General features: G+C 32.5%; 2 protein-coding genes across 4 annotated transcripts in view; one reads left to right on the forward strand and one right to left on the reverse strand.

The window, feature by feature from the left end:
* Positions 1-8,544, forward strand: part of LOC143246737 (uncharacterized) — a 56,435-nt gene extending 47,891 nt beyond the window's left edge. For all 3 annotated transcript variants that reach the window (XM_076493831.1, XM_076493829.1, XM_076493830.1), the window contains 2 exons: positions 4,875-5,004; positions 7,774-8,544. In XM_076493831.1, coding sequence (XP_076349946.1) covers positions 4,875-5,004; positions 7,774-7,894 — 251 coding nt within the window. In that variant the 3' untranslated portion in view covers positions 7,895-8,544. The remainder of the gene's footprint in view (positions 1-4,874; positions 5,005-7,773) is intronic.
* The window catches only part of LOC143246736 (hydroxyacid-oxoacid transhydrogenase, mitochondrial-like), a 100,791-nt gene that overhangs the window by 16,296 nt on the left and 67,311 nt on the right, over positions 1-17,184 (reverse strand). The gene's annotated exons all lie outside the window — the stretch shown is intronic.

Below are 17,184 nucleotides of genomic sequence, written 5' to 3' on the forward strand. Positions count from 1 at the left end.
AGTACTGTATACTATTATTGACCCATTTTATTGATAGTACTGTACACTTTTGTTGACCCACTTTATTGATAGTACTGTACACTGTTATTGACCCATTTTATTGATAGAACTGTACACTACTGTTGACCCACTTTATTGATTGTACTGTACACTATTGTTGACCCACTTTATTGATAGTACTATACACTATTATTGACCCATTTTATTGATAGTACTGTACACTATTGTTGACCCACTTTATTTAAAGTAGTGTACACTATTGTTAACCCACTTTACTGAAAGTGCTGTACACTATTGTTGACCCAGTTTATTGATAGTACTGTACACTACTGTTGACCCACTTTATTGATAGTACTGTACACTACTGTTGACCCACTTTATAGATAGTACTGTACAGTATTGTTGACCCATTATATTGATAGTACTGTACACTACTGTTGACCCACTTTATTGATAGTACTGTACACAATTGTTCACCCACTTTATTGATAGTACTGTACATATTGTTGACTTACTTTATAGATAGTACAGTACATATTATTGACCCACTTTATAGATAGTATTGTACAGTATTGTTGACCCATTATATTGATATTACTGTACACTATTGTTGACCCACTTTATTAGTAATACTGTCAGTATTGTTGACCCACTTTATTGAAAGTACTGTACACTATTGTTGACCCACTTTATTGGTAATACTGTACAGTATTGTTGACCCACTTTATTGAAAGTACTGTACACTACTGTTGACCCACTTTATTGAAAATACTGTACACAATTGTTCACCCACTTTATTGATAGTACTGTACATATTGTTGACCCACTTTATAGATAGTACTGTACATATTATTGACCCACTTTATAGATAGTACTGTACAGTATTGTTCACCCATTATATTGATATTACTGTACACTATTGTTGACTTACTTTATTGGTAATACTGTACAGTATTGTTGACCCACTTTATTGAAAGTACTGTACACTATTGTTGACCCACTTTATTGGTAATACTGTACAGTATTGTTGACCCACTTTATTGAAAATACTGTACACAATTGTTCACCCACTTTATTGATAGTACTGTACATATTGTTGACCCACTTTATAGATAGTACTGTACATATTATTGACCCACTTTATAGATAGTACTGTACAGTATTGTTGACCCATTATATTGATATTACTGTACACTATTGTTGACCCACTTTATTGGTAATACTGTACAGTATTGTTGACCCACTTTATTGAAAGTACTGTACACTATTGTTGACCCACTTTATTAAAAGTACTGTACACTATTGTTGACCCACTTTATTATTAGTACTGTAACTATTGTTGACCCATTTTATTGACAGTACTGTACACTATTGTTGACCCATTTTATTGAAAGTACTGTACACTATTGTTGACCCACTTTATAGATGGTGCTGTACACTATTGTTGATTCACTTTATTATTAGTATTGTACCTTATTGTTGACCCACTTTATTATTGGTACTGTACTCTATTGTTGACCCATTTTATTGATAGTACTGTACAGTATTGTTGACCCACTTTATTATTAGTACTGTACACTCAGTGATGTCGAGAAACCCACTTGTTGAGAAATTTATATGCAAAAACGGCTCGTTTGGGTTGAGAAAATATTTTACATAGAAGAGCTAACAACGTTTCGACCTTCTTCGGTCATCGTCAGGTTCACGTGTAACTGAGTGTCGGAATGTAGAGGGAGGTATTAGATGTTTGAATATATAATTTTATTTATTTTATTATATTAATATAGGTATAAAGGCGTTCCTTTATATTGGTTTATTTTGGGTTTAAGTTGTTGTATAAGTAAGGCTTCTTTAATTTTGCGTTTGTTTATGTTTGTTTCTTTATTTAGTATTTGAATGTTTTCTATGGTTATGTTGTGTTTATTTGACTTGCAGTGTTCGAAAACATGTGAAGGTGACTTTTTATGTTCTTTGAATCTGGTTTCCAATTTTCTACTTGTTTCTCCAATATAGAAGTCGTGGCAGTTATCACATTGTATTTTATAAATAATGTTGGTGTGGTGTTTGTCAGTGTAGTTTTTACATAGTATAGACCTCAGTTTTGTGCCTGGTTTTTGAATAAATTTGGTATTAACTGGAATGTCATATTTTGTTACTAGTTTTTGCGAAATGTTGGTTATTTGTTAACTGATGTCAGGAATATATGGTATACAGCAGTATATGGTTTCGTGATTTTTTGATTCGTGAGATATAGTTACTTTAGTTGGTTGATTTTGCTTTCTGTCTGGGTGTGTGCGTATAATGTTTTCTACAGTTTGTGGAGGAAACTTATTGATGTTGATGAAGTATTGTTTTATTTTGTCTAATTCATCGTTAATTTTATCTGGTGAGCATAGTTTTATGGCTGTGTTTATTTGGTTTCTTAGTATGTTGAGTTTTTGTTTTGTTTCATGTGCTGAGTCCCAAGCAATGTATAGTCCAGTATGGGTTATTTTTCGGTGGACTTCTGTTTTGAATTGTGTGTCGGTTCTTGTAATTTTGAGGTTAAGAAATGATATTTGATTGCTTTCTTCCTGTTCACATGTGAAGTTAATGTTGGGATGTATAGAGTTAATGTGATTGAAGAAATTAAGTATGTGTTCTCTATATGTGAATCCCGCAACCGTGTCATCTACATATCTGTACCAGTATAGTGGTGGATGTAATGCTGTGTTAATTGCTTGTGTTTCAACTTGTGTCATAAAAATATTGGCTAGAACTGGTGATACTGGGTTGCCCATGCTTAGGCCATTTGTTTGTATATAGTTTTGGTTGTTGAACATGAAGTTTGTCTTTATCGTGGTGAATTCTATGAGGGTTGCTAATTGGTTACTGGGAATTTCTATGGTTGGGTTAGGGTCTCCGATATAGAGTTCTAAGGTTATCTTGCAGGCTTCAGTGGTTGGAACTTCTGTAAAGAGGGATATAACATCGAAACTGGCCGTTAAGGCTTTATGAGTAAGTGGCTTAAGATTAGACTTGAAATTAAAAGAGTCTTTGATGAATGAGCTGGCTGATGTTACATATTTGGAGAATGCCCATGCTATGTATTTACCAAGATTGTAATTAAACGATTCATATGTGGACATTATTGGTCGTAATGGACAATCTGGTTTATGAGGTTTGGGGATGCCGTATATTTGCGGTGTGCGTGAGTCGGTTTTACGTAGGTAGGAATAAAGTGTTTGTGAAACTGTGTTGGCTTTTTTCATTTGTAGTAGCAATTTGTTCAGTTGCGTCTCGTGTGTCTTTGTTGGATTTGTGTGTATTGGTTTAAATTTGTTCGTGTCTGATAGGATGTTATTCATTTTTTGGATGTATTCACTCGTGTTCATTATGACTATAGCGTTACCTTTATCTGCTTTTAGAATTTTTGTTTTTGTCTTATTTTAGGTTTTTAATGGAATTAATGTCTCTTTTTGTAAGATTATTTTTTAGCTTTCTGTTTTGTGAAATTATGTTGATGGTTTTGTGAGAAAATTCTTTGAAAAAATCGTTTAAGATGTTGTTTTTAGGTGTTTCTGGAAAATATAAATTTATAATTTTACCTGGGAAGTTTGGCTGTTGGATGTCAATAAAATTATCAAAGTTGTCGTCTTTCTGTTGGTTGTTTCCTTGTTTTTGTTCTCTGTAGAAAGTATCACAAGTCTCCTGACTAGGTCTTCTAAACATGTTTTGATTTCTATGGTTGGAATGTACCTTGGTGCTATTGCGAAGTTGAGTCCTTTGTTAAGTAGACGTATCTCGTCTGTGTTTAATTGTCGGTCGGATCTGTTAATTATGAGGTTAGTCAACGGTTTGTCGTTTTGGTGAACCTGACGATGACCGAAGAAGGTCGAAACGTTGTTCGCTCTTCTATGTAAAATATTTTCTCAACCCAAACGAGCCGTTTTTGCATATAAAGTACTGTACACTATTGTTGACCCACTTTATTATTAGTATTGTACACTATTGTTGACCCATTTTATTGATAGTACTGTACACTATTGTTGACCCACTTTATTATTAGTACTGTACACTATTGTTGACCCACTTTATTATTAGTACTGTACACTATTGTTGACCCATTTTATTGAAAGTACTGTACACTTTTGTTGACCCACTTTATTGATAGTACTATACACTATTATTGACCCACTTTATTATTAGTACTGTACACTATTGTTGACCCATTTTATTAATACTGTACACTATTGTTGACCCACTTTATTATTAGTACTGTACACTATTGTTGACCCACTTTATTAGTAGTACTGTACACTATTGTTGACCCATTATATTGATAGTACTGTACACTATTGTTGACCCATTTTATTGATAGTACTGTACCCTATTGTTGACCTATTTTATTGATAGTACTGTACACTATTGTTGACCCACTTTATAGATAGTACTTTACCCTATTGTTGACCCACTTTATAGATAGTACTGTACAATATTGTTGACCAATTTTATTGATAGTACTGTACACTATTGTTGCCCCATTTTCTTGATAGTACTGTATAGTATTGTTGACCCACTTTATTTATAGTACTGTACACTATTGTTGACCCATTATATTGATAGTACTGTTCACTATTGTTGACCCTCTTTATAGATGGTACTGTACAGTATTGTTGACCCATTGTATTGATAGTACTGTACACTATTGTTGACCCATTTTATAGATAGTACTGTACATATTGTTGACCCATTATATTGATAGTACTGTACACTATTGTTGACCCACTTTATTATTAGTACTGTATACTATTGTTGACCCACTTTATAGATAGTACTGTACATATTGTTGACCCATTTCATCGATACAGCTTTATGTATTTTTCCATGTTTAGTTGTGGTGTCAACTGGAGTGACAACCACGTCTCTTTGGACTGTTCTGAATGTGGGGGGTACGCAATGCAACGCCCGTGCCCCGAGTGTGAGGGAGTCTGTAGGAGTGTTTGGAAGAGAGACATATCGGAAGTAAGATTTGTTTTTATACTTTAGATTTTAATCAAGTAGTAGCCTTTTTAAGTATTAATTACAGTGTGTTTATTTATCATTCACATTATTAAAGTGTTAAGTACAGTATATGTTTATTCTTCAGTCACATTATTGAAGTGTTAAGTACAGTGTGTGTTTATTTATCATTCACATTATTAAAGTGTTAAGTACAGTGTGTGTTTATTTATCATTCACATTATTGAAGTGTTAAGTACAGTGTGTGTTTATTTATCATTCACATTATTAAAGTGTTAAGTACAGTGTGTTTATTTATCATTCACATTATTAAAGTGTTAAGTACAGTATGTGTTTATTTATCATTCACATTATTAAAGTGTTAAGTACAGTATGTGCTTATTTATCATTCACATTATTGAAGTGTTAAGTACAGTATGTGCTTATTTATCATTCACATTATTGAAGTGTTAAGTACAGTATGTGTTTATTTATCATTCACATTATTAAAGTGTTAAGTACAGTGTGTTTATTTATCATTCACATTATTAAAGTGTTAAGTACAGTGTGTGTTTATTTATCATTCACATTATTGAAGTGTTAAGTACAGTGTGTGTTTATTTATCATTCACATTATTGAAGTGTTAAGTACAGTGTGTGTTTATTTATCATTCACATTATTAAAGTGTTAAGTACAGTGTGTTTATTTATCATTCACATTATTAAAGTGTTAAGTACAGTGTGTGTTTATTTATCATTCACATTATTGAAGTGTTAAGTACAGTGTGTGTTTATTTATCATTCACATTATTAAAGTGTTCATTACTTTCACCTTATAACCCTGATGTTCCTTTATGGCATGGTACATAAATATAGTAGAATGCCACAACAACCTAGGTTTACGTATCCAAGTTCATGTGTATTTTAGAGAAACATAAGCTCCAATCAGTGTACAGTTTCTAAGAATTACGGATGTGGATCGTTTGAAATTAAAATTTGCAAGAAAACTAATTTTTAGTTTAAAAATTCTTTTTCAAGAGGGCCCATTAAGGCACTCGACTTCATAATCTGAGTATCACGGATTCGAATTCTTGTCACATCTAACGTACTCCTATTTCAGCCGTGGGGGCGTTATAATGTGACAGTTAATCACACTATTTGTTGGTAAAAGAGTAACCTAAGAATTGTCATGGGTGGTGATGACTCGCTGCCTTCCCTCTAGTCTTACTCTGCTGAATTAGTGACAGCTAGCGTAGATAGCCCTCGTGTAACTTTGTGCGAAATTAAAAAAAAAGCTATCTTTTGGAAGATTGCCATTCAGTGGCACAGCAGCACGTTAGAATTCGGGTTTAGATACTTGTGGTGGGAAGAGCAGAAATAGCTCATTGTGTAGTTTTGTTTAATTTCAAACAAAGAAAATTTGCAAAATCTTTTTAAAGATTCCGCCGACCTGGGCAGAATAAGAAAACATCCTATTTGGTTTGGGTAGACAATCTTTAATCCAGTGAATACATTTGTGCTTCTTGAATGAGATAAGTGATATGTAATAGCAGTGGTAAATTTCCCAGAAAGGATTCTGATATCATCTGGGCTTGTTTTTATTAAGACGTACCATACAGTCTTTTTTTAACTTAGCTTTCCTGAAGAGGCAGAATAGACATGTTAATAAATGTATAAAAATACCGTTAACTGTTTGTTGCACTAGTTTTACAATGAATACGTCCATTTTCGTCATATTCAAACATAGATCTTTTCTCTTTCTGATTAATTTATTCACTGGTTGTAAACCACATTAGGCTATATCTGTCTTGGCAAGTACTATTGCATCTGTTGGTCCATCATCGAACCAATCATTTGATTGAGAATAATACGATATTTTTCTTTCTTCCTTAACAAGAATCGCAGACGACAAGTCCTAAGTGTGAGTTTATTTACCACGTCTGATTTACTGCACCCCATCATTCCAATTCACGAGACAACACAAAAACTGATGCTTCAGAGTTTCCTTGTGAGATTTTCAACACAAACTTATAAACACTGACCAGGACATAAAATTGTTTTACTATTTTCTTATAGAAAACGACTTCGCTTTACTTACATTTGTTTGGTAACGCTTCATGATCAACATTGTACCGTGTAAGAGCTTAGAGTTCACCAAACTCAAAATATTGTGGCGCCATCCCGCAAGCATGAATGACAGTTGTTGGCATAATGTTTTTATTAAATTTATCTATTTATGTGTATGTTTTATGACGGATTCTTATATTCATTTCCATATTTCCTAGTAGATGGCGTCATGCGCACCTTAGCAACTGTAGTCTGAAAGGACAAGAACATTTGATTTTGGGCCCAGTATAGCCAGGTGGTTTAGGGGGTTGACTCATAATCTGAAGGATGCTGTTTCTAATCCCCGTCACACGAAATATCCTCGCCCTTTCAGCCGTGGGGGCGTTATAATGTTAATACCACCATATGTTGGTAAAAGAGTAGCCCAAGAGTGGGCGGTGACGAGTAGGCTGCCTTCCCTCTAGTTTTATACTGCTAAATTGGGGATGGTTGGCGCGAAATTGAAAAACAAACAAATACTTGATTTTGAGTTTACTGAGGCGCAATCATCAATAGATGGCGCCATTAATTTTTTAATATTTATAGCGTAAAACATTCGAGCTTACATGTTTACTAATGAGGCGTCATGTTTACTAATGAGGCGTCATGTTTTCGTAGCTCATTAACAAATATGAAATTATTTTTTGTATTTTCCAGTTTCTAATTTTTTTCGTCTTCATCAACTAGACTCACAGCAGCAGGCAGGCCAAGTGGGAAGGTCAATGTCATTGGTCAGTTATGTCCAAGAACGAACGTGAAAACTGTAACTATACCACCAATAGTTATGATCTCCTGTCGAAGAAAATGAAGGCAAATTCCTGATCAGTATCCAAGGAAACAGTGACTCTGTGAAAGTTGTAGAATCACAGAGATTTAACGTGGCTTCAACACAGAAGAAGAGTTTTGAAGTTGGGTCTTATGCTTGAAGTTTAACGCTTGGATTACCTTTAAGTCAAGATCATATTGTCTCGTGAGCTGTCACCACGGAGTTTTATCCGTCCCTAACATAACTGTGTCTTTCTGCTTGTTTAAATAAGTTTTTTTAAATAGTAAAAGTACTTTTATTGAGTTATGACTAAAACAGTAAGTGAACAGAATGCTGTTTAATGAATTGGACAGTTCTATTTTTCGAAGAACAAAATTGAATATATAGTCAGAATAAATAATGTATTCTGAAGACGACTGAGAGAAAACTTAAACACGTAGCATCCAATATTATAATGAAATATTATTTTTCAAAGATAAAGTCTGTGGAGCATTCTTTATCAAAATAAGTTATGAAATACTCCGAGTTGATGAAACTTTATCAGCACTAAAACAAAACTAGAAATATGTCTCAAGGATCGAAACGTGTTTTATAGTTGATGAATTCGTTTCTCTGAGTACCTTTGGATGTCCACTGTTATTAGATCACAGTCGTGTATCACTTATACGGACAGTAAATTGTTTCTCTCAGTACCTTTGGATGTCCACTGTTATTAGATCACAGTCATGTATCACTTACAAGGACAGTAAATTGTTTCTCTCAGTACCTTTGGATGTCCACTGTTATTAGATCACAGTCATGTATCACTTATAAGGACAGTAAATTGTTTCTCTCAGTACCTTTGGATGTCCACTGTTATTAGATCACAGTCGTGTATCACTTATACGGACAGTAAATTGTTTCTCTCAGTACCTTTCGATGTCCACTGTTATTAGATCACAGTCATGTATCACTTACAAGGACAGTAAATTGTTTCTCTCAGTACCTTTGGATGTCCACTGTTATTAGATCACAGTCATGTATCACTTATAAGGACAGTAAATTGTTTCTCTCAGTACCTTTGGATGTCCACTGTTATTAGATCACAGTCGTGTATCACTTATACGGACAGTAAATTGTTTCTCTCAGTACCTTTCGATGTCCACTGTTATTAGATCACAGTCATGTATCACTTACAAGGACAGTAAATTGTTTCTCTGAGTACCTTTGGATGTCCACTGTTATTAGATCACAGTCATGTATCACTTATAAGGACAGTAAATTGTTTCTCTCAGTACCTTTGGATGTCCACTGTTATTAGATCACAGTCATGTATCACTTACAAGGACAGTAAATTGTTTCTCTCAGTACCTTTGGATGTCCACTGTTATTAGATCACAGTCATGTATCACTTACAAGGACAGTAAATTGTTTCTCTCAGTACCTTTGGATGTTCACTGTTATTAGATCACAGTCATGTATCACTCACAAGGACAGTAATCTGTTTCTCTGAGTACCTTTGGATGTCCACTGTTATTAGAACACAGTCATGTATCACTTACAAGGACAGTAATTTGTTTCTCTGAGTACCTTTGGATGTCCACTGTTATTAGATCACAGTCATGTATCACTTACAAGGACAGTAAATTGTTTCTCTGAGTACCTTTGGATGTCCACTGTTATTAGATCACAGTCATGTATCACTTATAAGGACAGTAAATTGTTTCTCTGAGTACCTTTGGATGTCCACTGTTATTAGATCACAGTCATGTATCACTTATAAGGACAGTAAATTGTTTCTCTGAGTAACTTTGGATGTCCACTGTTATTAGATCACAGTCATGTATCACTTACAAGGACAGTAAATTGTTTCTCTGAGTACCTTTGGATGTCCACTGTTATTAGATCACAGTCATGTATCACTTATAAGGACAGTAAATTGTTTCTCTGAGTACCTTTGGATGTCCACTGTTATTAGATCACAGTCGTGTATCACTTACAAGGACAGTAAATTGTTTCTCTCAGTACCTTTGGATGTCCACTGTTATTAGATCACAGTCATGTATCACTTATAAGGAAAGTAAATTGTTTCTCTGAGTACCTTTGGATGTCCACTGTTATTAGATCACAGTCATGTATCACTTACAAGGACAGTAAATTGTTTCTCTCAGTACCTTTGGATGTCCACTGTTATTAGATCACAGTCATGTATCACTTATACGGACAGTAAATTGTTTCTCTCAGTACCTTTGGATGTCCACTGTTATTAGATCACAGTCATGTATCACTTACAAGGACAGTAAATTGTTTCTCTCAGTACCTTTGGATGTCCACTGTTATTAGATCACAGTCATGTATCACTTATAAGGACAGTAAATTGTTTCTCTCAGTACCTTTGGATGTCCACTGTTATTAGATCACAGTCGTGTATCACTTATACGGACAGTAAATTGTTTCTCTCAGTACCTTTCGATGTCCACTGTTATTAGATCACAGTCATGTATCACTTACAAGGACAGTAAATTGTTTCTCTGAGTACCTTTGGATGTCCACTGTTATTAGATCACAGTCATGTATCACTTATAAGGACAGTAAATTGTTTCTCTGAGTACCTTTGGATGTCCACTGTTATTAGATCACAGTCGTGTATCACTTACAAGGACAGTAAATTGTTTCTCTCAGTACCTTTGGATGTCCACTGTTATTAGATCACAGTCATGTATCACTTACAAGGACAGTAAATTGTTTCTCTCAGTACCTTTGGATGTCCACTGTTATTAGAACACAGTCATGTATCACTTACAAGGACAGTAATTTGTTTCTCTGAGTACCTTTGGATGTCCACTGTTATTAGATCACAGTCATGTATCACTTACAAGGACAGTAAATTGTTTCTCTGAGTACCTTTGGATGTCCACTGTTATTAGATCACAGTCATGTATCACTTATAAGGACAGTAAATTGTTTCTCTCAGTACCTTTGGATGTCCACTGTTATTAGATCACAGTCATGTATCACTTATAAGGACAGTAAATTGTTTCTCTGAGTACCTTTGGATGTCCACTGTTATTAGATCACAGTCATGTATCACTTATAAGGACAGTAAATTGTTTCTCTGAGTAACTTTGGATGTCCACTGTTGTTAGATCACAGTCATGTATCACTTATAAGGACAGTAAGTTGTTTCTCTCAGTACCTTTGGATGTCCACTGTTATTAGATCACAGTCGTGTATCACTTACAAGGACAGTAAATTGTTTCTCTCAGTACCTTTGGATGTCCACTGTTATTAGATCACAGTCATGTATCACTTACAAGGACAGTAAATTGTTTCTCTCAGTACCTTTGGATGTTCACTGTTATTAGATCACAGTCATGTATCACTCACAAGGACAGTAATCTGTTTCTCTGAGTACCTTTGGATGTCCACTGTTATTAGAACACAGTCATGTATCACTTACAAGGACAGTAATTTGTTTCTCTGAGTACCTTTGGATGTCCACTGTTATTAGATCACAGTCATGTATCACTTACAAGGACAGTAAATTGTTTCTCTGAGTACCTTTGGATGTCCACTGTTATTAGATCACAGTCATGTATCACTTATAAGGACAGTAAATTGTTTCTCTGAGTACCTTTGGATGTCCACTGTTATTAGATCACAGTCATGTATCACTTACAAGGACAGTAAATTGTTTCTCTGAGTACCTTTGGATGTCCACTGTTATTAGATCACAGTCATGTATCACTTATAAGGACAGTAAATTGTTTCTCTGAGTACTTTTGGATGTCCACTGTTATTAGATCACAGTCGTGTATCACTTACAAGGACAGTAAATTGTTTCTCTCAGTACCTTTGGATGTCCACTGTTATTAGATCACAGTCATGTATCACTTATAAGGACAGTAAATTGTTTCTCTGAGTACCTTTGGATGTCCACTGTTATTAGATCACAGTCATGTATCACTTATAAGGACAGTAAATTGTTTCTCTGAGTAACTTTGGATGTCCACTGTTGTTAGATCACAGTCATGTATCACTTACAAGGACAGTAATTTAACACCAAAATTATAATATTTTGTTTTATATTCTTAATAAATGTCAGAGTAAAATTTCTTTTAACCGACAACTCTTCTGAACTTCTTGTACTGAAGTGTTTGTTTTTCTCAATAATGATAAAAATCACAAACACACAGGTATTTCTGATGCAAGCTGATACTCTGTCAGCATGACTTCCAGTTTTCATAACTATGTAAAGGCTATCTAACCGAGCCACTTCTGATTTATCAGTGATACTAAGGGAGGCTACACAACACCACCCACCTCCAACTGTTGGGCTACCGTTTTACAAAGTGGGCTTGACCGACACGTTATATCACCTCTACAACTAAAAGGGAAAGTTCGTTCAATGATAGAGATTCGACCCCACAACTTGCACATTAGTACCAGGTCATGACAAGTAATAATATGAAAAACCTAAAGAATATTTTAAAGTAAATCACAACTCTACCTAATCTCTTTTTATTAAACAATTATGTCTTTATATATTGCAGTGTATTACACATATTAACAAAGGATGTCTTTATATATTGTAGTGTATTACACATTAACACAGGATGTCTTTATGTATTGTAGTGGCTGTAATTACACATATTAACAAAGGATGTCTTTATATATTGTAGTGGCTGTAATTACACATATTAACAAAGGATGTCTTTATATATTGTAGTGACTGTAATTACACATATTAACAAAGGATGTCTTTATATATTGTAGTGTATTACACATATTAACAAAGGATGTCTTTATGTATTGTAGTGTATTACACATATTAACAAAGGATGTCTTTATGTATTGTAGTGTATTACACATATTAACACAGGATGTCTTTATGTATTGTAGTGGCTGTAATTACACATATTAACAAAGGATGTCTTTATGTATTGTAGTGGCTGTAATTACACATATTAACAAAGGATGTCTTTATGTATTGTAGTGTATTACACATATTAACAAAGGATGTCTTTATATATTGTAGTGTATTACACATATTACCAAAGGATGTCTTTATATATATTAGTGTATTACACATATTAACAAAGGATGTCTTTATATATATTAGTGTATTACACATATTAACAAAGGATGTCTTTATATATTGTAGTGTATTACACATATCAACAAAGGATGTCTTTATATATTGTAGTGTATTACACATATCAACACAGGATGTCTTTATATATTGTAGTGTATTACACATATCAACACAGGATGTCTTTATATATTGTAGTGTATTACACATATCAACACAGGATGTCTTTATATATTGTAGTGTATTACACATATCAACACAGGATGTCTTTATATATTGTAGTGTATTACACATATTAACACAGGATGTCTTTATATATTGTAGTGTATTACACATATTAACAAAGGATGTCTCTATATATTGTAGTGTATTACACATATTAACACAGGATGTCTTTATATATTGTAGTGTATTACACATATTAACAAAGGATGTCTTTATGTATTGTAGTGTATTACACATATTAACACAGGATGTCTTTATGTATTGTAGTGTATTACACATATTAACACAGGATGTCTTTATGTATTGTAGTGGCTGTAAATACACATATTAACAAAGGATGTCTTTATGTATTGTAGTGTATTACACATTAACAAAGGATGTCTTTATGTATTGTAGTGTATTACACATTAACAAAGGATGTCTATATATTGTAGTGTATTACACATATCAACAAAGGATGTCTTTATATATTGTAGTGTATTACACATATCAACAAAGGATGTCTTTATATATTGTAGTGTATTACACATATCAACAAAGGATGTCTTTATATATTGTAGTGTATTACACATATCAACACAGGATGTCTTTATATATTGTAGTGTATTACACATATCAACACAGGATGTCTTTATATATTGTAGTGTATTACACATATCAACACAGGATGTCTTTATATATTGTAGTGTATTACACATATCAACACAGGATGTCTTTATATATTGTAGTGTATTACACATATCAACACAGGATGTCTTTATATATTGTAGTGTATTACACATATCAACACAGGATGTCTTTATATATTGTAGTGTATTACACATATCAACACAGGATGTCTTTATATATTGTAGTGTATTACACATATCAACACAGGATGTCTTTATATATTGTAGTGTATTACACATATCAACACAGGATGTCTTTATATATTGTAGTGTATTACACATATTAACACAGGATGTCTTTATATATTGTAGTGTATTACACATATTAACACAGGATGTCTTTATATATTGTAGTGTATTACACATATTAACAAAGGATGTCTCTATATATTGTAGTGTATTACACATATTAACACAGGATGTCTTTATATATTGTAGTGTATTACACATATTAACACAGGATGTCTTTATGTATTGTAGTGGCTGTAAATACACATATTAACAAAGGATGTCTTTATGTATTGTAGTGTATTACACATATTAACAAAGGATGTCTTTATGTATTGTAGTGTATTACACATTAACACAGGATGTCTTTATGTATTGTAGTGGCTGTAATTACACATATTAACAAAGGATGTCTTTATGTATTGTAGTGGCTGTAATTACACATATTAACAAAGGATGTCTTTATATATTGTAGTTGCTGTAATTACACATATTAACAAAGGATGTCTTTATATATTGTAGTGTATTACACATATTAACAAAGGATGTCTTTATGTATTGTAGTGTATTACACATATTAACAAAGGATGTCTTTATGTATTGTAGTGTATTACAGATATTAACACAGGATGTCTTTATGTATTGTAGTGGCTGTAATTACACATATTAACAAAGGATGTCTTTATATATTGTAGTGTATTACACATATTAACACAGGATGTCTTTATGTATTGTAGTGGCTGTAATTACACATATTAACAAAGGATGTCTTTATATATTGTAGTGTATTACACATATTAACACAGGATGTCTTTATGTATTGTAGTGGCTGTAATTACACATATTAACACAGGATGTCTTTATGTATTGTAGTGGCTGTAATTACACATATTAACAAGGATGTCTTTATGTATTGTAGTGGCTGTAATTACACATATTAACAAAGGATGTCTTTATGTATTGTAGTGTATTACACATATTAACAAAGGATGTCTTTATATATATTAGTGTATTACACATATTAACAAAGGATGTCTTTATATATATTAGTGTATTACACATATTAACAAAGGATGTCTTTATATATTGTAGTGTATTACACATATTAACAAAGGATGTCTTTATATATTGTAGTGTATTACACATATCAACACAGGATGTCTTTATATATTGTAGTGTATTACACATATCAACACAGGATGTCTTTATATATTGTAGTGTATTACACATATCAACACAGGATGTCTTTATATATTGTAGTGTATTACACATATCAACACAGGATGTCTTTATATATTGTAGTGTATTACACATATCAACACAGGATGTCTTTATATATTGTAGTGTATTACACATATCAACACAGGATGTCTTTATATATTGTAGTGTATTACACATATCAACACAGGATGTCTTTATATATTGTAGTGTATTACACATATCAACACAGGATGTCTTTATATATTGTAGTGTATTACACATATTAACACAGGATGTCTTTATATATTGTAGTGTATTACACATATTAACACAGGATGTCTTTATATATTGTAGTGTATTACACATATTAACAAAGGATGTCTTTATATATTGTAGTGTATTACACATATTAACACAGGATGTCTTTATATATTGTAGTGTATTACACATATTAACAAAGGATGTCTTTATGTATTGTAGTGTATTACACATATTAACACAGGATGTCTTTATGTATTGTAGTGTATTACACATATTAACACAGGATGTCTTTATGTATTGTAGTGGCTGTAAATACACACATTAACAAAGGATGTCTTTATGTATTGTAGTGGCTGTAAATACACACATTAACAAAGGATGTCTTTATGTATTGTAGTGGCTGTAAATACACATATTAACACAGGATGTCTTTATGTATTGTAGTGGCTGTAAATACACACATTAACAAAGGATGTCTTTATGTATTGTAGTGGCTGTAAATACACACATTAACAAAGGATGTCTTTATGTATTGTAGTGGCTGTAAATACACATATTAACAAAGGATGTCTTTATGTATTGTAGTGGCTGTAAATACACATATTAACAAAGGATGTCTTTATGTATTGTAGTGTATTACACATATTAACAAAGGATGTCTTTATATATTGTAGTGTATTACACATTAACAAAGGATGTCTTTATATATTGTAGTGTATTACACATATTAACAAAGGATGTCTTTATATATTGTAGTGTATTACACATATTAACAAAGGATGTCTATATATTGTAGTGTATTACACATATCAACAAAGGATGTCTTTATATATTGTAGTGTATTACACATATCAACAAAGGATGTCTTTATATATTGTAGTGTATTACACATATCAACACAGGATGTCTTTATATATTGTAGTGTATTACACATATCAACACAGGATGTCTTTATATATTGTAGTGTATTACACATATCAACACAGGATGTTTTTATATATTGTAGTGTATTACACATATCAACACAGGATGTCTTTATATATTGTAGTGTATTACACATATTAACACAGGATGTCTTTATATATTGTAGTGTATTACACATATTAACAAAGGATGTCTTTATGTATTGTAGTGTATTACACATATTAACACAGGATGTCTTTATGTATTGTAGTGGCTGTAAATACACATATTAACACAGGATGTCTTTATATATTGTAGTGTATTACACATATTAACAAAGGATGTCTCTATATATTGTAGTGTATTACACATATTAACACAGGATGTCTTTATATATTGTAGTGTATTACACATATTAACAAAGGATGTCTTTATATATTGTAGTGTATTACACATATTAACAAAGGATGTCTTTATATATTGTAGTGTATTACACATATTAACAAAGGATGTCTCTATATATTGTAGTGTATTACACATATTAACAAAGGATGTCTTTATGTATTGTAGTGTATTACACATATTAACAAAGGATGTATTTATGTATTGTAGTGTATTACACATATTAACAAAGGATGTATTTATGTATTGTAGTGTATTACACATATTAACACAGGATGTCTTTATGTATTGTAGTGTATTACACATATTAACACAGGATGTCTTTATGTATTGTAGTGTATTACACATATTAACAAAGGATGTCTTTATGTATT

Source organism: Tachypleus tridentatus, chromosome 3 (genome assembly GCF_004210375.1).
Source record: "Tachypleus tridentatus isolate NWPU-2018 chromosome 3, ASM421037v1, whole genome shotgun sequence".
NCBI lineage: Eukaryota > Metazoa > Arthropoda > Merostomata > Xiphosura > Limulidae > Tachypleus > Tachypleus tridentatus.